The following is a 23,534-nucleotide window of genomic DNA, read 5'->3' as shown; positions in this document are numbered from 1 at the left end:
ATTATTTCTGCAGTGCAGATGCAGCCATGGCTACATGCAGGACCTATGGCCTGTTACAGACTGCCAAAATAAAGCTGCTTCGGGTCTCTTTGGAGGTATGCTATTTAAATGATGCATGCATCCTAAGAATCCGGAAGCTGCACCAAAAGCTTCACTCCGGTGCTTAGGAATGGAGTGTGGCTATGGTGTGACCTCCGGACTCGTAGGACCCATGCATCATTTAAATAGCATACCTCCAAAGAGACCCGAAGCAGCTTTATTTTGGCAGTCTGTAACAGGCCACATTCAGGGGTAGCTGTGTTGACCATATAGCAAAGTACAATGACAGAGTGGAATGACAGGTAGAAGCTGTAACAGCACGCTGGATTTTTAAGGCCTTCTGCTTTCACTGGTCTCAGTTGCTATACATACTAGAATTAATGAAAGATGAAGTCAAGGGAAAATGTTGCATCTTTTAGGAATGGTAGAAGTGCTGAGCAGTATCGCTGGAACACCCAGCTATGTATCAACCTCTGAAAAAGACATTGAAACTGGCAATCACACAGGAGGAGAAATCGTAAAGAGACAAAAAGGCACATACATGATCTGCTGAACACAGTGCTACCTTTATTAGAACAATCAAAATACACAAAATACATAATGCAATTTAACATCCTGCCCTCTCCTGTACCTTCTCTGGCAGGAGGATAAAAGGATGAAGAAAAACATTTATGTTTTCAACTGCTGTTGTGATTTTATCAGAGCAGGGCTTGTGGTAAAGTGATCAGAAATTGTCAGCGCTTGGGCACAAGCAATTTTGGGTGCATCTACACTAGAAAGAATGCAGCTTGACATAACTTTTATTGGTGTGGCTCCATCTGACATAATCCTGAGGTTTGCAGTTTTGTGAGGCACCAGGAATCTTTGGCAGAGAAGGCTAAGGACTTTGTAAGTCTACAAGCCCAGGATTCCATAGGATGGAGCTTCAGCACTTAAAGTGGTGTCAAACTGTGTTATTTCTACAGTGTAGATGCACCCTGTAGTAATGGATTGTTTTTATTGTAGGTCATCAACTACGGTTGCCTACAAAGTTTTGTTCAATCGGAAATGTGTGCATAGCTGTTCAGCTCTCTTCCAGGCTTATCAAGAATAGGATGTTGTGGATTTATCAAGTTATTTTCTAGTTTATCCATGTAAAATCTTCACCTCAAGGCTCAAAGTCTTTGTTCAAGACTCTCATTGGGAATGAAAAATAAAAACAAACTAGATGTGTGGTCCATAAGTAAAAGCAAACATCAGAGCAGAGTAATATCCTTATTGTGTGTCTATCTGCTTTCAGGTTGCATGGCAACCCTATGAATTCTATAGGATTTTCTTAGGCAAGGGATATTCAGAGGTGAATTTGCCCATTCCTTCCTCTGAAATATAGCCTACAGCACGCAGTATTCATTGGTGGTCTCCCATCCAAGTACTAACCAGGGCTGACAGGACCACTAAAATGTTACCAGTGTGGTGCATACATGACAAGAACTTTGACGTTCTCCAGAATTCTTCATCCTAGAACATGATTCAATAATATGAGGATTCTAGAATTAGCCTTTGCTACTTTCATACTTAGACTACAGTTAACACCATAAACCACTCCTGCTTCCAGTATATTTAGGAGGAACATAGCTGCCATCTTCTTCAACAATTTCAGGTACCTGTACCCAAGGCATTCCTTGTGTTTCTCACACATTTTTTGTTACATTTATATCCTGTCTTTCCTGCAGGGAGCCCAGGATCTGTGGCCCTTCCTACCTTGTGTGATAGGCTAAGCAGAGTGATAGTGATGTCCAAGATCACCTCATGAACCTCATGGCTAATTCCAACCACCACACAGTGTTGGCATTAGCCCCCTGGTTTGCACTTCCAACAGATTTCCTGGAGGGAATGCAGCTTGTGGAGGAGAGGAGGTTTTGAACCCCTGCCTTGTCTACATTAATCATTTAAAGCTACGGTACTTCTGGTAGCTCTCACTTAGATGTGTCCCTTTGCTAGGTGTTCCTCATTATAAAAGTTTCATCAATACCAAAGTAGACAACCACATACCATACTTTAAAAATATTTCTGTTCATCTCATGGAGGAAGTTACCCAGAGGTTTGGGCTAGACATGAACATACAGATGATACACAATTGGACCTCTTCTTTCCCTTGACTGATTTAGGGATCTTGTATAACCTTTGAACAGATGCCTGGAACAATTTTGGGGTGGATGAGGGCTAATAAATCTCTTATCTACCTCCCTTCCACCTCGTGTCCAGTATTTAATTTTTGAAAGAAACAGCATTATTGTTAATATTAACATGTGCAGTTAGATTGTCTTTTGTGACAATCCTTGTCAGTTATGAGTCTCCATTTTATGATCAGTCTCCACCTTTGAAGCCCTATATTCATTCCTCTTGTCAATTGAACTCTTTTTTTAAAACAACCCTTACTGAAATAGATATTACATTGCCAACAATGTGCAGGCATTTCATATTTGTAAGAGCAATCATGTAAAGATAATATGAAGTAGAAAGAAAGAACTCTTTGGATTTCTCGGTAGTAATAGTTACTGGATTTTCCTTTCACCTTTTCAGCTTTGATTGCCCCAGTCTAACATAGCTAACTTCAAAATCATTCCTTTTTTCTAATGTATTCTTCTACTATGAAGGTAGCTTGAAGTTTATTGTTAAAGATTAAAATTTTAATTAGATAGTAGACCAATGTATGGACTGAAATGTTTCACTGGAATCAGCATTCCTCAGCTTGGATGCCTCCAGATATATTGTACTACTGTACTGCTAACTGTCAGTATGGTTGTACTGCCAGTATAGCTGGAGGTCACCAAATTGGAGAAGACTGTTCAGAACAGAATTATTGGACTGTTCTTATCTGTCTCTTCTATATCACCTCTGTCTCTCTGTAAAGTAAGCTGCTACTATCAAGATCAGCATTAAAAGATTCCCATGCCTATTGAGCTGAACAGTCACTGGAAAACTTACATTTTACCAGGAAAAAGTCAGGCCATAATAAGGGAATTGGAATATAATATACTGTACACATATGCTTTGTATGTTTATACTGTAAATACAAAGACAGGCAGGGCAACTGAGGAAGCTAAGGACACAGTCAGTTCTGCAACAATGTGGAACTATCATAGTGTGTTAACATAAAAATCACAATCATAGGAATCAAAAAATAAGAGGAAAAACAATTGCATTGTCCACAAAGCTAGTACTAATCATGGACTCTTCTACTGCTAAAGGTAGTTAGTTAAACTTGCACACATTGTTACATGACCTTAGAATGTGGAGATTCTGTACAATTACAGAATTCAGCCTACAGTGCTCCCTCGGGTTACGAAATTAATTCGTTCCGCGGCTAATTTCGTAACCCGAAAAACCTTCGTAACCCGAATTGCCATAGGCGCTAATGGGAAAAAAAGCCGCGGCTCTGCCGCGGCTCCATTTAAACAGCGCCAGGGTTTTTTCGTAACCCGAAAAAACCTTCGTAACCCGAAACAATAAATCCCTATGGGATTTATTCGTATCCCGAAAAATTCGTAACCTGGGTAATTCGTATCCCGGGGTACCACTGTATATTGTTCATGCACATGCTTTTTTTAAAAAAAGTTTAGTATCAAGTCGGTTGTATAGTGAATGTGCACAACTATGATGTTTAGTATTCCACTCTATGCACAGGCCCACGTTATCTCTGGTGTTATCTTCTGTGTCATTTACAGAACAAGATTAGTGTTCCATAAAAATGAAATCACATAGACCTCATATACAGGTGTGGTGCCATCAGTTAAAGCTTATAAATGAGGGTCTTCCAAGATGTACTTCACCCCACACACTCCTGACCATGTTGCATTGCATAGCTGGAATTCTCCTGCACCAGCTCCTGCTGTAAATCCTCTTAGCTTGAATTGCAATATCTGGCAAGATTAGTCTGCCTTGCTATTGTACCATGCAATGCAGGTGGGATTATGATTGTGCCTATGTTGAGATGTTGCCCATCTTGTGTGAGAAAGATGCTGGACTGAGCTACAGCAGAGACTATGTTAGCACTTTATGTGTTTATGGTATTTATACCCTGCCCTTCAGCCCTAAAGGCTCTCGGGGCAGTTTACAATTACAGTAATATTATTTTTAATTAGATGGTTCCCTACCCTCAGGCTTACAATCTAAAAGACACAATGGAATGGTGGTGGGGAAGGCAATCAGATCCAGCAGTTCTTCTCTCCTCTGAGGCCAGGACCGAGGCAGATGGACTGGAGAGAGGGCTATTCTTTTTAGTTCAGGCCAGGCCCAATGGAGCTGGGCCTGCATCTCTCCGTCCATGGTTGGATGGCACCAGATGAACTGGAGGGAGGGCTCTGCTTCTTAGAAGGCACTTGGAAGGCAGAGGTCCAAGTAGCAGTAGAATCAGCAGCTTCTTCTTCCCCTGGCCCCAAATAGTCACTATAGTCCTCCCATCCTCTCTGCTGGAGTGTTTTGCAGCAGAGCTCTGTCAGGTCCTGGTTTTATACAACTAGCGGGCAAAGCAGCTGTGTCTACTGAGTCATGGTCTTAGTCTTGGTCTCCTGATAGTCACTGTGACCCTCCTTCTCTTCTGGGGTGTTTTACGCTCTTATCTCCCTCAGAGCCCACAGCAGTGGCAGTTGGTGACAGTTCATATGTGTGTGTCAGTTGGTGACAGTTCACACGGAAAGGAGCTTGATGGAGGGAACTGAAGGGGAAGAGATAGGGTTGCCATAATTGTCCACTAAAGCCTGGGACAAAATGTAGGACAAAATCTAGACAACTGCAGGACAAAACTCAGCCCAAATGTAGGACATTTAAGAAAAATGGAGGGCTGTACATGTGGCCCCTTTCTCCGCATCCCCGCCGCTGTTGGGTGTCCTTGGGGCATGAAGCCCCAAGGACACCCCTTTCCTTTTGCTACTTCCCTGCGGCCTGAAAAGCGGTGGATCGGGGCCTCAGAGGCTACCGCTGTGGCAACTGAGGCCCTGATTCGGCGGGGAAAGGGCTTCAAACGGGCGGTCTGTAACCTGACAAACTGTCATTTTAGGCCTTCAGCTTTTCACCATACCCTTAGGACTTTCAAATGGCAACACCTAGGTGAGGCTCTGATTAGACTCCTAAAATCCAGTTGGGAAACTGACAGTGTTGACACAGCATAAGCTGATTTCTATGAGTCGAATTATCTTATTGATCTATCAATTATTTTGAGGAGAATGGAGAACTTTTGGATTCCAGATGTTGTTAGACTCCAGCTCTCACCAGTTCCACCAGAAGAGCCACTGGTCAAGGACGATGAGTGGTGGTAGACTGCAGTCCAGCAAAATGTGGAGGGCCACAGGTGCCCTGCACCTGATTTTGAGATGCATGTTTTTAGAGGTCCGTTAGATGAAACAGATATGCTGTGCCACCACTTTGTGTTCATCTCCAGTCAGTACAGAGTATTCAGCTTAGCCCTCCACACCGCCACCTATTCGTGTCAATACTGGATTTTCTGCTTTTTCATTTTTCATTTTAGTATGGGGAGTCATTTTACATGTGTGCATGGATGGCTTCATTCATTATTTTGGGCACATGGGACTCACAGACAAGTAAACTGAAGAGTATTATTACTGAAAATAGTGTATCTCAAAATAACGTAGTTAATGAATGAGAAGTGTTCAGCAGCTTAACAATACATGTCTACTCAGAATTAAGACTGAGTTTAATAGGACTTACTCCAACCAAGGGAGTATAAAATTGTGACATTTATGGCTGTCATCCTGTAGGTAGGTGTGGTGAAGAGCCCAACCCATCCCAAAGCAGCAGTCAGCAGCCAATAGGATGCCGGCTGGTAGAAATTTAAATTTCCATGTGGGCAGTTAAAAATGGGCAGTCGGATATTGACAGTTGAGAGTAGCAGTTGGGGAACAGTTAAGTCCGAGAGAGGACTGTGTTCCAGGAGTTCCTGGGGGAACAATAATTTGTTAGTGTGGGTTTTGATTGTAGACCAAGGAAGGGTCTAGCGGTCTCAGAAAGGGATGATAGTAGAACTGGGAGTCTAATAGTGAGAGACTCAGAGTGTTAGCCAGACTCTGGAAGACGGTTTTCGGTTGATTAATATCCTGGGGGAGATCATTGCCTGTGTGGCTGAGTTACAAATAGAGATAGAAGAACCAACCTGTAACTAAGTAATCAACAAGCAAGTCAGCAATAACAATTTCATGCCCAAGTTACATTTCATCATTCTGTTAACTTTTGTTGCTGTATGAACATCCACTTGGCCTGAGTTTAGAAATTATAACACACTACTAAACATTGGACATTTAGAGGGGTTGTGTCAGAAACCCCCTGCATTCGTTTCTGTCATGGGGGTTCTGTGTTTAGGGTTTTGTTTAGATATTATTAGAATAAGTTTATAATGGGCTTGATATATATGGCTTTGTTAGAATGTACTAGAAGGAGATGGATTGATGGTTAGCTTCTGTGCTAGGATTGGAATGTTACAATGTTAGGGAGTTACCCAGCCAGGCAGAGACTGTTCCTTAAACCTTTAGAGTTATTGCTATTGCTTATATGATAATGGTAATATGTTCATGATGCTTATATATGTTGCTGTGTATGTTGGATTGTGGGATGATGGGATATATAACCACGCTGGAATATACTTATAGGCTGTTAAGGTTCATTATTACTTAGTCTAGTGGTGAAGGATGTTTGTGCTTCAAGGCCACAGGTGCAAGGAGGAGATAAGGCCTTGTGAGAACTTAATTGTTTTGAGAGTCTGCCAGAGATCCCGGACTAGAGGACATTACTTGCTAATTAGCTTACTTACTGTTCACCGCTATGATCTTTGGAATAGCGGTATATAAATAAAACAGATTATTAAATTATTAAATCATTGGGGAGGAGATTCCTCACTGCGCAGGAAAGACTTATCCAATTAATTTCCTTGATTGCTTTATGGAGGTGGGTATGCTTGTGGGACTATATAACCCATCTGTAACTATGCATCCTCATTCCTGACAAAAAAGTCACTTCTCTTGTAATAAAAGTTGGTACTTTTACAGCCCAGCCTCTTACTGGAAAGGGAGACTGCAAGCAGGAGCCTGACAGGTCAAGCCCACCTTTTTTGTTGATTTCAGAGGTTAGATTTTCTGTTTTGACTACGCAATAACCAAATTCCCCCCACAATCCATCTTTTCGATGTGGCATGCCCAGCCCCTTGACAGTCATTTCCATGTCAGTAGAGAGCAAGGAGAGTGGTGTGGTGTATCTTGGTATTTTCCTTTAGTTGGATGCACAGCAGTTACAACATCTTCAGGGACCTCCTACACAGGCTACTGTGCATCCAGAAAAAGAAAATAGCTGGATACATAGCTACTCTTTCCTTGCCCCTCTGTTTTCCATCAGCACAGAAATGGCCATCTTGGAGTGGGCTGTTTTACTGAAAATATGAGTTTGCTGTAGAGGAGATGTATCATAGCTACATGCCGGTGATACATCTCCTGATGCAGCAACTCTGCCCATTTATATTCCTGGGGAAGCATTTTATTTAGTTTTGGGTGCAGTCTGACATTAACTTTTTTAGATGTGAGTGCCACTGAACCTGGTAGGTTTAACACCATAGACAGATATCTAAGATTGCACAGTCAGTTTTTCTCTTCCTTGATCCCATATTCTCACTCAGAATTTATTATAGAGTGACTTTTATTTTATCAAACTAAATGTGAAGCTTCATTTGAGTAACTGGAAAACATATTGAATCCAAATAGGTGCAGTTTATATAATACTTCCCTTGGAGGGAAACAAAACAAACATATAAATGGATTTGAAATATATTTTTTTCCTACTTTGTTTCTTTCTAAGGATTTGAAACTTAAACATGGCGAAAAAACACAAGAAATCCAGCAAAAAGGACAATGCTTCAGATTCCAAGGTAGGAAAGTAATGTTTGTGAATGTGGAAAATAATACTGAAAAGTAATTCGGAGTTAAATAATGTAAAGTGAATGAGTAACATGAACAGAGGAGGCCTAGTCACTATCAATAATACAGTTTATATAATGTATACATTATTCAAAAGACTTCTAGTAAACATATAATCATCAAGGTGGGAAATTGAATGTAACATCTTCACGTATACTTTGTGAAGGAATTGAATTCCACTGATAGTTTCATGTTTGGTTTCGCTCTAAATTTTGTAATTATTGCCTGAATTAAGAGAACTGTAACAAAAGTAGTGCTTGAAATCTGAGGATCTTGGTGGCAATGGGGTAGTAGATGGAATGGTCACATAATGTACCAGTTTTGCCACTGTAGATGTACAGTTTTTGTGAAATGCTAGAATGCTGCTGTCTATTTAATTTGAGGCTGATAATTACACAGATTCTTTTTTTCAGAATCACGAAGATCCAAAAATTGGGAGTAATCATGTTAAAGATCATCCAAGTCAAAGGTATTTTTTTTCTTCGTCATTCATTAAGGGCAGTCATTTAAGATAATTAAGTTTATTTTAATGAATAGTTACTCTTTCTGTAAGATTTGGAAACCTAAATTGTCCACACTGAAAAAACAACACGATATGAATTCAATTCATTTAATGTTAAGATTGTAGCATATTAACTGCATTGCTTTTAACCAAATACATTTACAAACGGTATATGCAGAATGCATAAAAGATGTAAAGGCCGAACTTCCATTTTAAAACCTTAAAAAAAAGATACCAATCACTATTTAGAGAAATAAAGTCCCTTTATTTATGTAAAATACGTGAGGCAGAAATTATTGTTTGAAAGTTTTTATTTTATTTCTGAAACAACAGTAAGAATGGAACTGTAGTACCTCTGGTCAAATGTTATTTTTTGCCATTTTTAACTGTATCAGATGGGTATTAATAGAAATACTGTATATACTTGTGTTCAAATTGACCTCACTTATAAATCAAGGGAAAGTTTTAGGGCCAAAATAATTTTGATAAGACCCATGGATAAGTCGAATCTGCTTTGGTCAGGCCTCACCTGGAATACTGTGTCCAGTTCTGGGCACCACAATTCAAAAAGGACATTGAGAAACTGGAGTGTGTCCAAAAGAAGGCGACTAAAATGATGAAAGTTCTGGAAACCATGCCCTATGAGGAAAGACTCAGGGAGCTGGGGATGTTTAGCCTGGAGAAGAAAAGGTTAAGAGGTGATATGATAAATATTTGAAGGGATGTCATGTTGAGGAGGGAGCCAGCTTGTTTTCTGCTGCTCCAGAGACTGTGGAACAATGGATGCAAACTGCAGGAAAATAGATCCCACCTCAACATTAAGAAGAACTTCCTGACAGTAAGGGCTATTCGATAGTGGAACAAACTCCCACGGAGTGTAATGGAGTCTCCTTCCTTAGAAGTCTTTAAAAAGAGGCTGGATGGCCATCTGTCAGGGATGCTTTGATTGAGATTTCCTGCATGGCAGGGGGTTGGACTGGATGGCCCTTGCAGTCTCTTCCAACTCTACTATTCTATGATTCTATGATTAATTTAGGAGACAGAAAGCTTTAAGATTGGGTTGGAAGTGGAGGGGAAAATGGGAGCTTGGTCATGAGAGGAAATACAAATAGGAGGAGGCTGCGAACATCAGGCTAAAGTGGAGAGAAAATGGGGATATGCAGGGAGGAGGAGGAGACTAAAGTATAACTATCTCACAGTCCCAGAAATTACAGAATTCCTACACAATTTTTCCTTTCCTGAGGAGGTAGCTAACCCATTGCATGTATTTTGTGAGCTAGAACAGCAATCAATAACGTCTATCATGGCAATATTTTTATTACTGAATGTTTGTGGCCTATGCTTTCATGTCATAACTTGTTCTGATTTGTTTACACTTTTTGTGATGCCATGATAGCTAAAGCCATTTTTTTCTAATTTAACTAACCTGAATATTAAAATTAAGACAAATCTGTTGGATGTAACTTTAGGTCCTACTTGTCCAGTGATAATGAATACTTTCCAATTTGTACAGCCCAAAGATGTGCATAGGATCTTGCAAGAGCTGAAAGACACCGTGTGTGTATTAGACCCTTGTCTTTCTTGTCTTATTAAGAAAACCACAAGATGACTAGCAGACTGGTTAGAAAAAGCGATAAATGCCTTTCTAAAACAAGACGGAGTTGAATGTGATGATGCATAAAGACAATTATAAGACCATTGTGGAAAGAGTTCCCCTGGATTTCATGGTACTGGGCAACTACCAGCCAGTTTTCAATATTCTGTTTCTGCACCATGTACTGGAGTGTGTGATTGATACCAGCTCCAGAGACTCCTGGAAGAGAAACATTATCTAGATCTGTTTCCAGGTCTGGTTGTAGGCTAGAGACTTATTTGGTCACTTTGCAGAAGTACCTTTTCTTGGAAGCTGTTAGGAGGAATGTGTCCCTGTTGGTTCTGTTGGAGTTTTCAGTGGCTTGCACTACCAGTGGCCATAGCATCCTTGCTGAGATGGAATTTAGGCTGCATCCAGGCTGCAGAGTTCTGGTTCCACAACAAACTACAATTCCCAGAATTCCATAGCAATAAGCCATGGCAATTAAAGTGGGGTCAAACTGGATTATTTCTGTAGTGCAGATGCAGCCTTAGAGTCACTGTTTTGCAGTGGCTTCTTTCTTTCCTGGAGGGGCAAGCCTAGATGGTACAGATTATAGATTGTATTTACACTTCAAATATCCTGTCATTGCCCTTTATCGTCTTCATCAAATTCATTCCATCAATAATTTAATTAGATTGCCCTGGTATGTTCAGATCTTTTCATATGTTTCCATGTGATTTCTCTAGTTTTGGTTTAAAGTGCCAAATCAACAAACTGAAAACTTGGATAATTACAGAGGCTGTGTGCTGCTGATAGACTGAAATGGCATGTCATACATAGTTTATATTTATTTTATAGGGAAATATACTGGCACAAATAGCCAATATTATCTTGCACTACTGTGACATCATCACAGACATGTATAGTATGTTGAAACCTACTTGGTTTCTTGGTCTTCAGAGTTTGATATTTGTGTCAGAAGCAATATGGGAATCCTCTGTAAAACAGGATGAAACATATTTGTGTCTTCCTATAAAATGTAAGTAATTGGTGGTCACTCACTCTTGCCAACATTTTATACTGGTAACAAAAATCCCAGGTTATAAATACTTCTGTTTATTTCTATCACTTGAGGCACTGATTTAAGCAATTGCATCCCCAACTAAGTAATAATTTGACTACTGTCCCCTTGTTGTTGAGTGCGTTCTGTCACTGGTCTATATTATTCCAGGCCAATATAAATAAAAGCATAATGTATGTTGAGCAATTGTCAAATTTACAAAACTACCAGATATTTCCTTAGAATAATACTAGCTACCTGTTTCTCTTGTTCTTGTTGGTGCTGCTGTTGTTGTGTGTCATTTCCAACTTATGATGACCTTAAAGCAAGTCTTTACCTTTTTTGCGGTGTGTTGTCCATTCATTATACTGGTAATTCTGTTACTTTTGTGTTCTCCATAATTTTTTCCTTAAATATTACTCATTTCTTAGCTCCAACAAAGTATAATCTCCACTGTCACAAAATTCTTAGTAATACTTTCTGTTTACGATGCTTTTGCAGGTTGGATAATGCTACAAGATGCACAAAAGCTAAAAACAGTCTCAGTTTTATAGAAGCTACTACTAAAGATCTTCAGAAAAATATTTCAAAAGAAACACAACACATTGGTGGTACTTTAATGTCTCCTGAGCAGCGTGAAAAGATCACTATACGTTTTAAAAAGAAAGCAGACCATGGTGGGAAAAGAAGTAATACAGATTTGGTGGCAGCTTCCTTTAGCAAGGAAGATTCTGACAGAGATGTATACAGTGAACCTGATGTAAAAAGAAAGAGACAGGAATCACATGATTTAAGGATCCTGAACACCAGAAAGAAAAAGATAAAGGACAAAGCAGAGCACTCCAGTGTAAAAAATATAATTGTGAGAAGTATGCTACCTAAAGAGTGTTCTTTCCTTCCTAAGAAGAAATCTTTGAAACTGGATGAATTCAGCATAAAGCAGAACAGTTCAAAAGAGCCATATCTCCCCACCTCAGCTGTAAATTTATCAGGTCCTAAATTGCACATGCAGGCTTGCAGAGAAGAGACTCTTGAAAAGTCCAAGCGTACATCATTACAACATCCTAGCAATAAGGATGAGATGAGATACAAACCTTTACGTCCTGTGATGGATCAATCCAATTTTTTGAAATATAAAGAGAAAAAACAATTGTGCAACGACTCCACCAATAATGTTTGTCATTTGAGGACCCAAAGGAGTAAATATGAGCCTGTAGCATTTCAGGCAAATCAGGTAACAAAATAAAATAGAATAAGAACTTGCTTTGCGAAGATTTGGTCAGATAGCTTCCTCTTGCTTGTTGTGCAAGGACCGTGGCAAATGGCCTGATTAAGGAGTTGAGGAGGGTTTTTTTTTGCAGTACTGTAGATGAATATGGTGAGTTACATCCCTTCATAAACAAGACAAAGAACTATCCACGGGGAGCTTATACTCCAAATTTGACCTAATGAAAAAACGGGATAGTTGAGTAAATACAGTGACTTGTGTTTTAACACTATAGCCCTTTTTTATGCTTAATCCTTGTCTTCAAGGACAAGTTTCTCAAAAGGTGGGTTATGGGTAGGAGTTTTAAAGGAGGCAGAAAGGTGGCACATGCATGATGGGGAAAGAGTTTTAGGCATAAAGGCAGCAAGAAACAATGTACATTGTATTTCAGTTGAAAGTGTGAAGTGAAACCATAGTTACAATTAGTTACCTTATATACTTGACTATAAGTCGACCTCATGTATAAGCCGAGGGCAAGTTTTGGAGGCAAAATGATGGATTTTGATATGACCCTTGGATAAGTCAAGGGTAAACCATCCATTAAGAAGCCAAGCCCTTCCTCCAGTCCATCTGCCTTGGTCCAGGCCTCTGAGGTGGAGAAAAACTGCTAGACCTGATCCCCTTCCCCACAACCATTCCTTCTCCTTTTGTGTTATGTCTTTTTAGATTGTAAACCTGAGGGCAGGGAACCATCTAACTAAAAGTTTGTATGTACAGTGCTGTGTAAATTTACAGCACTTTATAAATAAAGGTTAATAATAATAATAATAATAATAATAATAATACTTAGTGGCATACCACAAAGGATCTAAATAATGACGCAAAGGAATAGAATGCCAAAGAACCTAAAACACTATGGGAGGCATTACTGTTTTGGGTCACACTAAAGGCTGGATGGAAGAGAGAGAAGAGCGAGGTCAGTACTTTCAGGACAGATTGCACCCTTGCCTTTCACAAGGGAATGGTTCGCTTTTTAATAAGAGTTAAAGTATACTATTTACATTGGCCCATGGATAAGTCGAGATACGTTTTTGAGGTCAATTTTTTGGCTAAAATGTCTAGACCTATACATGAGTATATACAGTAGAGTCCTTGTAAAATTCTGTTCTATGTTCCTTAGAAGAACTCCCAGCGTTATCTTGTACTTTTCTTCCTTCTCCTCTCTAAAACGCTTCAAGCTTGCAGTCACATTCCAGCCCTACCTAATAATTGCTTAAATTGTTTGTTTTCACCAGAAGATGTTTGACATGGATACTTATACAAATTTTTGTTCATTTTTTTACAGAGCTCTGAGACATCATGTCACCCCTTTTCTGCATTTGAAGCCACTGAAAATACTGATCCAGACCAAGAAGTTAGTTGTTATTTAACTTTAATAGTAACACATATATCCACTTATTAACTGTAATACTGAATTCGTGCTTGTGTGTAGTTGTATATGGATAGATGTGTCTGTGTGTATATATGTATGTATTTCCATATGTATTAATTATTGGATTTATATCCCACCTTCTGCCAGAATGTGTGTGTATGGTGTGTATGACCCATCCACTTTAAATTTTGACTCTGCTTATTGGTGGAGGGGAAACCTGCACAATTCCAACTGAGGTAATATGTGCCTTGATGTTACAAAATTTTCTCTCCTCTGGCTAGAGGCAGAGCATAGCTTCAAACACTGAAGCTTAGCTTCAAATATTGCTTGGTCGGAGAAATCTCTGGGTTTGCTGTAGCCCCTAGTTAAGGGAATGTGTAGTTCTAAACATGACCAGTGCTACATATCTGTGCATATACACAGAGAACCAGTGCAGACATTATGAAGGTGATTGGTTAGCCATAGAATAGAATCTTTATTACAAGCATAGACCAGCACAGGGTTAACTATGATAAGAGGCTACATGACTCCCCCCCCTTTCCTCTTCTTCCCCACAGATGCATATTCTGCCTGCTTTAACCACATGACATTTGTAGCAGTGTCTTCCATGATGGGAATGATGGTTCTTTCTGATGACTTACTTTGACCCTTGAAGCTTGTAATGTGAAAGCACAATACTTTCAGTACTCACAGCTGTTGGATAAATAAAATTATGCACTAAACACAGTCCTTAGAGTTGTTCAGTCCTCTAATAAGAGCTTTAATCCAAATATAATTTTACCATACTCTTGCAGTATTTCAGGTGTGATAGCATTTGCTACCCTTTCCTTAATTCTGTGTCAAGCATAAATAACATTCTGGTTCCAAACAACATACTTGCTGCTATAATGGTGATTGTTTGGTCTGGTCCTTTATTGTAGTCATAATAGACTGGGATAACACTTGAGTTGCCTTATCTGTGATTAATGTTGCTACTAAAGTAATACAGTAGTTAATTGACATTCAGGAAGGTGGGGATTATTGGTAACGAGAAAACAACAAACAGTCCTATCTCCCTGTTTGCCTTACTCTCCTAGTTTGGTTTACTCCTCCCATTTATACCAGTTGGCAAGGCATATGGAAATTATCTTTCCCTATGTTGACTGGAAAAGTAATAGGTTTCTAATTCCATTCCTGCCTCCCTTGTAGCAGTGAGGCTCAGAGTGAGCCCTGTTCCATCTTAATTTTTTTAAATGAAACTTTCTGCCTTAGAGCATACAGATAACCTTATTCATTTCATGAATAGTGATGGCTCTGGATTTTGATGGGTGCTTGGGCAAGATGTCTTTACTGAGAGGTTTTTCACTCTATACTATTACTACCGCTCATTTACTTTTTCTTCTGAGTCCCATCCAAACCACCACACAAAGGGCAAGGGCAAGGAAAGTGGAATCTGCTGCTTTTTTCCATGGTTCTTGTGACTGCTTCCTCAGGGCAGGAAAATAAGCACTAGCAGTGAGGAGGAGGATGGTAAGGAGCTGTAAAGAGAAGGAGAGCTTTGGTGGTTGATGCTGGGAGTACTGCTGAGATGTGGGCCTTAGCTGCTGATAACAGATCCTAGGATAGCCCTGATATTATTACAAGTTTATATTACTCTTTTCACAGATGCGAATTGTAGAAGTCCTGCATGCAGCTCGCATTGGCCAAAAAATGGCTTTGCCTGTGGTGCAGACATGTGGAGAGCTGACCAGCATGGACATTGATCTCCCAGATGATGAATCAAATAAGTTTGCTAGTAAGCTTATATGTGTTATGTGTTTTTTTTCCTTCTTAGCAGGACAACAGGGAGATGGGAAAAGCCAATGAAGACTTCAGATTATTGAACTGTTCTGTTTCTACTTTTCCAATAGAAAGTGTTGCTGGCTTGAATACTCTGATTGTGGTTGATACTAATATAATGATCCGCCATCTGGAGTTCATCAAGTCTTTGAAGAATAGTGTTATTCCAGGTTTGTGTGGATTTATATGTATAACACGTCTTTAAATAATGAATGTAAATTTAGAAAAGTAAATTTAGAGGTATAATCTTTGAAAAGTAGAATTAAAGTAATCTTGTCCAACTGCAGCTGCTTCCTACCAGCTGTTTATTCTACTTGAAGACAGAACCTCCTGATTCACCTTTTACAGCTGATTGCCTTTGTACTTCATAGTTCTGCTTGTATTGGGATGTATCCCAAGGCAATCTTTTGGGGGTTTTTTTGGTCAGCTTTATCTAAACAGGCACATGGCAGATAAAAAGGATGGCTCATAAAGGATCAACCTGACACAGTTCCTCCCTTCTATGTCTTTCAGTACCCCACCCAGCTGTGTGGGGTTTTAGTATCTTGAGACACACAAGTGACAGAACGAGAGAGACATTGCACTAATCTGACATCAGAGGAGCTGGGAGTATTATTAGAGAATCCTCTGTCCTGATAGTATGCAAACGATATGGCCACATAGTTCTCCAAATCAGGAGGAACAGCAGTGTCCCGTGGCACCTTGAAATAAAATAAAAAAATCACACCATGAGCTTTCAGTGATGCATGAAATGTTATCTAGAATGTCAGTATAACTTATATTCCAGTTTGGTGTATGTTCTTCCAGCAATGTTGTTCTTCATTCTGTGGAGGGCAGTTTGGACATTCTGTACATGTAAGAATAAATGGATACAAATTTGACATGAGAAATACCAGTACAGTACTCAAAAACCAGTGCTGGATGAGGGGAGACTTCATTGTGAAGTAAAGAAACATCAGAGGCAGATTACAGAAAGAGAGACTGCTGATTTAAAATTCATTTGGAAGTTCTAGAACACCAGAGATTGGCATTGGATAGTGGGTCCTTGGGTTGAGTGGCTTGCCCTAGTGTTATGTTTGTATTACCAGCAACTGTTTTGTAAATTGCCAATGTTAATAATGCAGTCGTCACTTTCTGAACTTCCTGTACTTTCCCTTTCTGAATTTCTCAGCTCACTATCTACAATCCCACTCCAACTATTCACATTGTATCCATTCCCAGCACTTCTTATAGCTGTTGAGGTGACCTTCAACAGAAAAGTAGAGATTCGGGAAGCTCTATGTTATAATATTGTGACAGTCTTTAAGCTTCTGTTCTTGATGCAGCAATGTAATGTGGCTTCCTCTTTGCTAAAATCTAAAATCAGTAACCATGACTTAGGTGTTGAAACTTTGAGCAGTTCTGTCTTGAGTGCTCAGAAACTGTGTATATAGCATAGACCAGATAGGTTTCCTTCCATTTTTCAGGTTGCAGTTCCATGACTGGTCAGATTTAGAGGCCTAAATTCAATGGTTAGTCCCAAATAGGAAAGGATCATGTAATCAATTGCTAGAAGTAAATAAACATAATTGACGAATCTTATGGCTTCAGTTAGTCTACTCCAGTGGTCCCCAAACTGTTCTCTTTAAGGGATTTTGGGCTTCAGCTCCCAGAATCCCAGACTATTGGCCAACATGGTTAAGGCTTCTGGGAGTCGAAGTCCAAAATCTCTTAAAGCGCACAGTTTGGGGTCCACTGCTCTGCTTTATTTGCAATTGAATTTTAGAGAGTCTTTCATATTAATATGGATATATATATATATATATATATATATATATATATATATATATATCAGCCGTGGATGCTTAAATTCATGGATAAGGAATCCATAGATACGAAGGTCCAACTGAAAGTGTTTTACTTATACAAACAATCAGCTCAAGCTGATTATACAGCAGCAATCTATAACTAGAATTAGCTGATAACAGTCAATATTGGCATTGGATCAACACATGTGAATTCAAGTTGAGAGTATTGAGAGAAGGCTGAAAGCTCTGCCCGCTAAATTTGGCAACTGATAATGTTCTCTTTCTGTCCTTTTAATTATGAGAAACATAATTACTCTTGAAACATGAGGATTTGTTGATATATTCTGATAATTGCTTAATTTGTTGCTGATCATGCTTCTGCTCAGTACACATTTAGCAACATTTCATTTTAATTTAGTTTCTAATAATTGGATTAGGGAATGCCAATATATATTGTTGATGATATATTTTTTGTTTTGTGTGACAAAGTGCCTGAGCTGTGACTGTCTCTTGTGGGTTATCCAAGGACGTCCTGAGTGGAGGAAAAACAGTAGTAAAGAAGACAGGCTTTTAATGTATACTAATGTCTCTTCCTAGCCTTTCCCCTCCTCACTGTGCTTTTTTCTGGAATCGTATTTTTCAGCCTTTGCCTCTCTCCAAGATGTTCTTGACTTCAGCTTTGCACATGCCTAAGTACTGGCATGGCTGCTGGGGCTTCTGGAATTTGAATTTCCAAATATTTGGGGGACCAAAAATGCTTCTCTGGATGATATTAAGCTGATACCTGTATTTGAATGAACATAAACATCATGTCATGTATTAGAAAATAAACAGTCAAATGAGGCTATGATTTTGAATTCAATGAATTTTACTGAAATTAAGAGTTCAGCCAAATAATAGCAGTTGAAAGTGTGAAGATGGGAAAAAGTAGGGGTAAGTGTAATTGAACAGACAGTCTGAGATGTGCATTAGTCTCCACAAAGCATCAAAGGCTGAATATGTATCTGTAATATAATCTCAGGGGTGTGATTTGTTATTACTTTTGATGTAAGTACAGTGTAAAAATGGTCCAGTTATAGTATGTCTATTCTTTGTCTTGATGAAATTATTGTTAGAAGAATTTCTAATGACATGGTGTTAGATTCTTGAACCAGGATGACTTTGTTGGCAGACCTACAGACTTTGAGTGGCAAATTACAAATACTCATCCTCTAGTCCAGTGATGGCGAACCTCTGGCACACGTGCCAGAGGTGGCACTCAAAGCCCTCTCTGTGGGCACATGTGCCATCGTCCCAGCACAGAGTTTGCCAGAGTTTTTACTAGAAAGCCAGAGGGACATGGCACTTTGCAATAAATAAGTGGTTTTTGGGTTGCAGTTTGGGCACGTGGCCTCGAAAAAGTTCACCATCACTGCTCTAGTCACAACAAAACTATCAGTGTAGTGTGTACTCATGATCCTCTGGCAGGATACCCAGTAAAAAGAAAGTACTTGTAAAAAGGAATGAGTTTTTAACACAGTTAAAACAGTAATTATTTGAAGAACTACAGGATGATCATTGTAATGCTGCCTTTCTCTCATACAGGTATAGGCAACTTTGTGCTTGTAATTCCCTGGGTGGTTTTGCAAGAACTGGACAACTTGAAGAGAGGGAAGATGTTGGCAAATGTTGGACAAAAAGCAATTCCTGCAGTTAACTTCATCTATATGTGCCTAAAAAAACAAGATCCAAAATTATGGGGACAGTCTATGCAACTTGCTTCCCAGAAAACACGTAAGCTATGGCAGTCTGATTCATATGAAAGATGACATCTCCTTTTGTGGGTACAAGACTACTTTTTTTAAAGATAGCTGGAAATATTTATACACTTTTCCTATATCTGTTTTACAGTGTGAAAACCTTTTGGCTGCAGGCTGAGTAGTAGAAATCGTTGTGTGCTTTCAAGTTTACTGTGTGCAGTGGCATCACTATGGTTGGTGTTAGCTGGTGTGGGTGCCCAGAAAGTGCTGCTGGGAGGGTGGCAGCGGCTTGCCCATCTGCCTTCCCTCCCTTTCTCTTCCTCACTCACCTGCCTTCCCCTGCCATCCCCCTGCCTCCTAGTCAGACTCGGAAAGGGTTGCTGAATGGCAGCAGTTGCAGCCTACCCTATTCTATCCTGCCCTACCCTCCCACTACCTCACTCACCCACCCAGCGTTGTGGTGACCACTTTCATCGTGTTTTAGGCCCTTGGGGCCATTTTAAGCCTAGAGAGGCCCTTTAAAAAATACAGTCAGCTCTTTGTATCCATGAATCTTTTTATCCACAGATTCAAGCATCCACAGTTTGAAAATGTTTTTAAAAATATATAAGTTCCCAAATTACATGATCATTACCTTTACAAATTCTAAGTAAAAATCATTTTCTTCATCTGTTTTGTCAAGATCTTTATCTTGTTTAATCTCTCTTTAACTTGTAAATAAGCAAATCAATTGAGATTAATACCCTCTCTAAAAAGCTTCTCTCTTGACTTAAGCTCCCAATTTCCTTGTTCATGTGCAAAAGATCTTTGTAATACAACCTTATCTAGCTTTTAAGCCATTCTCTCTACAAAGGCTTCCTGCAATGAGATAACTAATAGTATATTGTGGGGGGGACCTTTGCTGCTATTTATACCAAACCTGCAGAGGTATTTCTAAAAGTGTGTTTTTTAAATAATACCTTGGTATTATTACATGAAAAATAATCATGCCAACCAAACCTTAAATCATGACCTTCCAAATCCAAAAGTCTCTCATCTATGAATGGAATCCATTCTTTCAGCTGCACAAAACAACAGGACTCATAATACAGTTTAATATTGGGATTTTCTGGAATGCCCCCTTTCTTTGGCATCACACAATATTTAATTCTGGGGTTATCAGCTGCTGGAAATATCTTTCTACCATTTCACAAATAGTATTCAATTTCTTATTATGGGGATTATTTGAAAATAGAAATGAAACCTTGTCAAATCATTTGTCTTTAATAGTGCAGTTCTCTTCATAAAGGATAGGTTGAACTTTCTCCACTTTCCAAATCTCTTTTCTTTTCTTTCCAGTTTTTGTCATTATTTTGAAACAATAGACCATTGATCTTTGTTGTAATTCCCAGATATTTAATTCCAGGCTAAAATTAAAAGGAGTGATTAGAACTAATTAAATTATAATATTGAACAAAATTATTTTGACTCCTGGAGGAGCCTTCAGGCTCATAAAAAAAGCCTTAGATATTACATGTGGCCTGTGGGTCACACTTTGTTAATCTCTGATTTAAACAAAGGAGATATAGGCCCCATACAGACAGGCCAAAATAAAGCTGCTTCAGGCCACTTTGGAAGTATGCTGTTTAAATGATGCATGCGTCTAAGAGCTCGGAAGCCATGCCAAAGCCACAATCCAGTCCTAAGGACTGGAGTGCAGCTTTGGTGCAGTTTCCGGACTCGTAGGACTCATGCATCATTTAAACAGCATACCTCCAAAGTGGCCTGAAGCAGCTTTATTTTGGCCTGTCTGTATGGGACCATAAATCAGAAAAGAAAAAAACAGGTTTAAATGTTCTGAGAATCATCATATTTATAACTAGTGACTTCTGGTTCATGCTGTACATGTAATATAGGATCATAAATACACATATAATGAACAACCACATGGAGATAAGTTTGTGACAAAAACGTTTCCATTCAGTTTCAAACAATAATTTGCCTTTGAACATTTACTTGGAGGAGATAGGATGTAAAACTCAGATTGGCATGCTCCCGTCCCCCTTCTCCTTACTTTGAGGAGAACACTGATTGAACCAAGGAGATTTGTTTGGTTTTGGGAATATCATCTGCCTAGTCCTATGAGAGAGAATCCAGGAATAAAATACCATTTGTACATGCCGGCATTTCAAGACTCTTTAAATAGATTTTTTTATATATATTTAGAAAGCAAATGACATGTTTTTCCTGTTTGAACAAAGTCGTTCAGTTATTTCAAAAATATGTGCTTGTCTACTTTTGCCTAATTTACAGATGATTTCATTGTTGAGAACAATGATGATCGTGTATTGCAGTGCTGCTTGCAGTACAAGAACCTCTTTCCTCAAGTTGAAATTGTACTGTTGACGTAAGTTCTGTGTGTTTAAACCATATCTTTCCAATTGGATATCAAAATTGAAAATAATAAGCCCACAGCCATCTCTTGTAGTTCTTGTAAAACAATGAATGCAGGAGAAATCTTCACAGGTACATGCCTTGGAATTGCAAAGAGGTGTTTGTGACTGTAGTCTTCTAGTCGTTAGCCGTGAGAGAACTTCACAGAGGCTTGATACACTGTACCATTGAGTTCTGCGTTCCTATCAACCTTAGTTGAGGATGAACCTCCTTCAGATGACAACCATCCTGGTAGTTAGCTATCTGTCTTTAGATGGGCTGAGGTAATCTTTTGTAATATCAAAGAACAATCCATGTGTAACCATTCCAAAGAGAAAAGCAAGTGATCAAATGTGCAAATTCAAGGTATTGTGAACAGAGATTAACTAAATGTTACTGGTGCTCATGTAGGAATTCTGAGGGATCTTGAACTAAGTAGTTAATCTTGTTCTGGAAAGCCATTGCTTTCCAGTAGAACACAGAGAAATATATATCTTTGAAAAACAAGTTTTTACTAATTATCATGCAAAATTTGTGGAAATTTCAAGTAGCTTCAAAAAGGCATAGTTAGATTAGTTTGATCATTTACTGTTTCCTTTGTACCACACATCCACAGTGCTTTCTTTGTTACTACTCAGGAATGCAAAATCAAATCCAGCTTTCTTTTTACAGGGATGATAAAAACTTGTGCAACAAGGCCTTGGTGAGTGAAATAAAGGCATGTAGTAAAATAGACTTGGTTACTGCACTCCAGAAATTGGTTCCAAAGAATGTTGTCATAACTCAAGATGCTTCCATTTGCCAATCACTATTGGGAAAAGGTTAGTTTGTTTAGTGTATTTGCAGCCCTATATATTTCTTCTCAAGTCATCCTGTTTGAATTCAGTGGGGCTTATTCCCAAGTAGGTAAGCATAGATCTGCAGTCTAAATCTGGGAAATGGTCGTTACTTAGCCACCTTAGGTCCCCTTCTGGAAGAAAGGTGGCATATAAATAGAATAATAATAAACTAACATTTAAATTGATTTTTCTCTGAGAATACTGTTTGTAGCTTTACAACTTCAGATAGGCATCACTGCTTCATATGATGCTAATATTCCTCAAACAGCTATACCAGTGATGCCCAGAGTGGGCAGTGGAAAGATCCAGGGGGGCAATGAGAAAAAAGGGTACAGCGGGGGGAACTTCAGTCACAGTCTTGGCGCACAAGAAAGTCAAGGGAAACCACTAGCCTTTAGGACTATGGTGAGAATAAGTTGGAACACTTGGCACTGGGGGAGAGGCAGCAGCAAAAAGGAGCTTTCAAATTTGGGATCCTGCTTAAGTTTTGTGAGCTTTGCCAGGACTTGGCTGACAGGTTGAAGCTGTACTGCTGCTCTTGCTTTCTTTCATCAGACAGGCAGAGAGAAGAGGTAGCAGAAGAAACAAATAAGGGGAAAGAGTATCTAGAGTCGATTATTCGAAAGAGACTTCCACCTCTCTCAGACTGAGAGTCCTTCTTTGCCTGGGAGGAAAGTGGGAAGCTGGCTGCACCTTTCTTTGCCAAGGTGAAGAAAGACTGGGAGTTGTTGCTCAAGCAACTACTCAGTTGGTGCTCCCTTTACACCTGATTACCCTGTGAGCAGCAACCTAGCAGTTGGCCAGTTGGTTTTCCTTTTGCTGTAAGGCCAGCATGGGTGAGAGGGCGGAGAAAGCCTGGCTTGCTGCTGCCACTGCTGTATTCACACATGAGAGGTGGAAGATGAAGAGGCAGTGGCAAGCTGGGTGCGGCTATGCTGCATGCTGGTGGCCAGCTGGCTGCTGCACAAACAGTAGACCTGATATCAAGAAGCAGCCATTGGGGATGCTAAAATTGTCAACTAGAAAGAAAGGGGGCGTTAGCCGGAAAAAGTTTGGAGACCACTGAACTATACTAAGGCAAGTCTATATGAAGTTCTTTATTTATATTTATTTGGAATATTTATACTTTGCTTTTTATCCTCAAAGGCTCTCAGAGTGGCTTACAAAT

General features: G+C 39.4%; 1 protein-coding gene across 6 annotated transcripts in view; it reads left to right on the top strand.

Moving 5' to 3' along the window:
• SWT1 (SWT1 RNA endoribonuclease homolog) overlaps window positions 1-23,534 on the top strand; it is a 58,905-nt gene that overhangs the window by 5,959 nt on the left and 29,412 nt on the right. For 4 of the 6 annotated variants that reach the window (XM_042466383.1, XM_042466380.1, XM_042466379.1 and 1 more), the window contains exons 2-10: window positions 7,876-7,945; window positions 8,408-8,463; window positions 11,634-12,366; window positions 13,685-13,753; window positions 15,416-15,545; window positions 15,661-15,759; window positions 18,961-19,149; window positions 21,408-21,501; window positions 22,200-22,348. In XM_042466383.1, the coding sequence (XP_042322317.1) occupies window positions 7,892-7,945; window positions 8,408-8,463; window positions 11,634-12,366; window positions 13,685-13,753; window positions 15,416-15,545; window positions 15,661-15,759; window positions 18,961-19,149; window positions 21,408-21,501; window positions 22,200-22,348 (1,573 nt within the window). In that variant the 5' untranslated portion in view covers window positions 7,876-7,891. Of the gene's footprint in view, window positions 1-1,653; window positions 1,679-7,875; window positions 7,946-8,407; window positions 8,464-11,633; window positions 12,367-13,684; window positions 13,754-15,415; window positions 15,546-15,660; window positions 15,760-18,960; window positions 19,150-21,407; window positions 21,502-22,199; window positions 22,349-23,534 lie in introns of those variants that run through there. The other 2 variants (XM_042466381.1, XM_042466385.1) reach the window with 2 other exon arrangements.

Source organism: Sceloporus undulatus, chromosome 4, assembly GCF_019175285.1.
Source record: "Sceloporus undulatus isolate JIND9_A2432 ecotype Alabama chromosome 4, SceUnd_v1.1, whole genome shotgun sequence".
Lineage (NCBI taxonomy): Eukaryota > Metazoa > Chordata > Lepidosauria > Squamata > Phrynosomatidae > Sceloporus > Sceloporus undulatus.
Note: the sequence above shows the minus strand (reverse complement) of the source record. Positions and strands in the feature narration are given on the sequence as shown.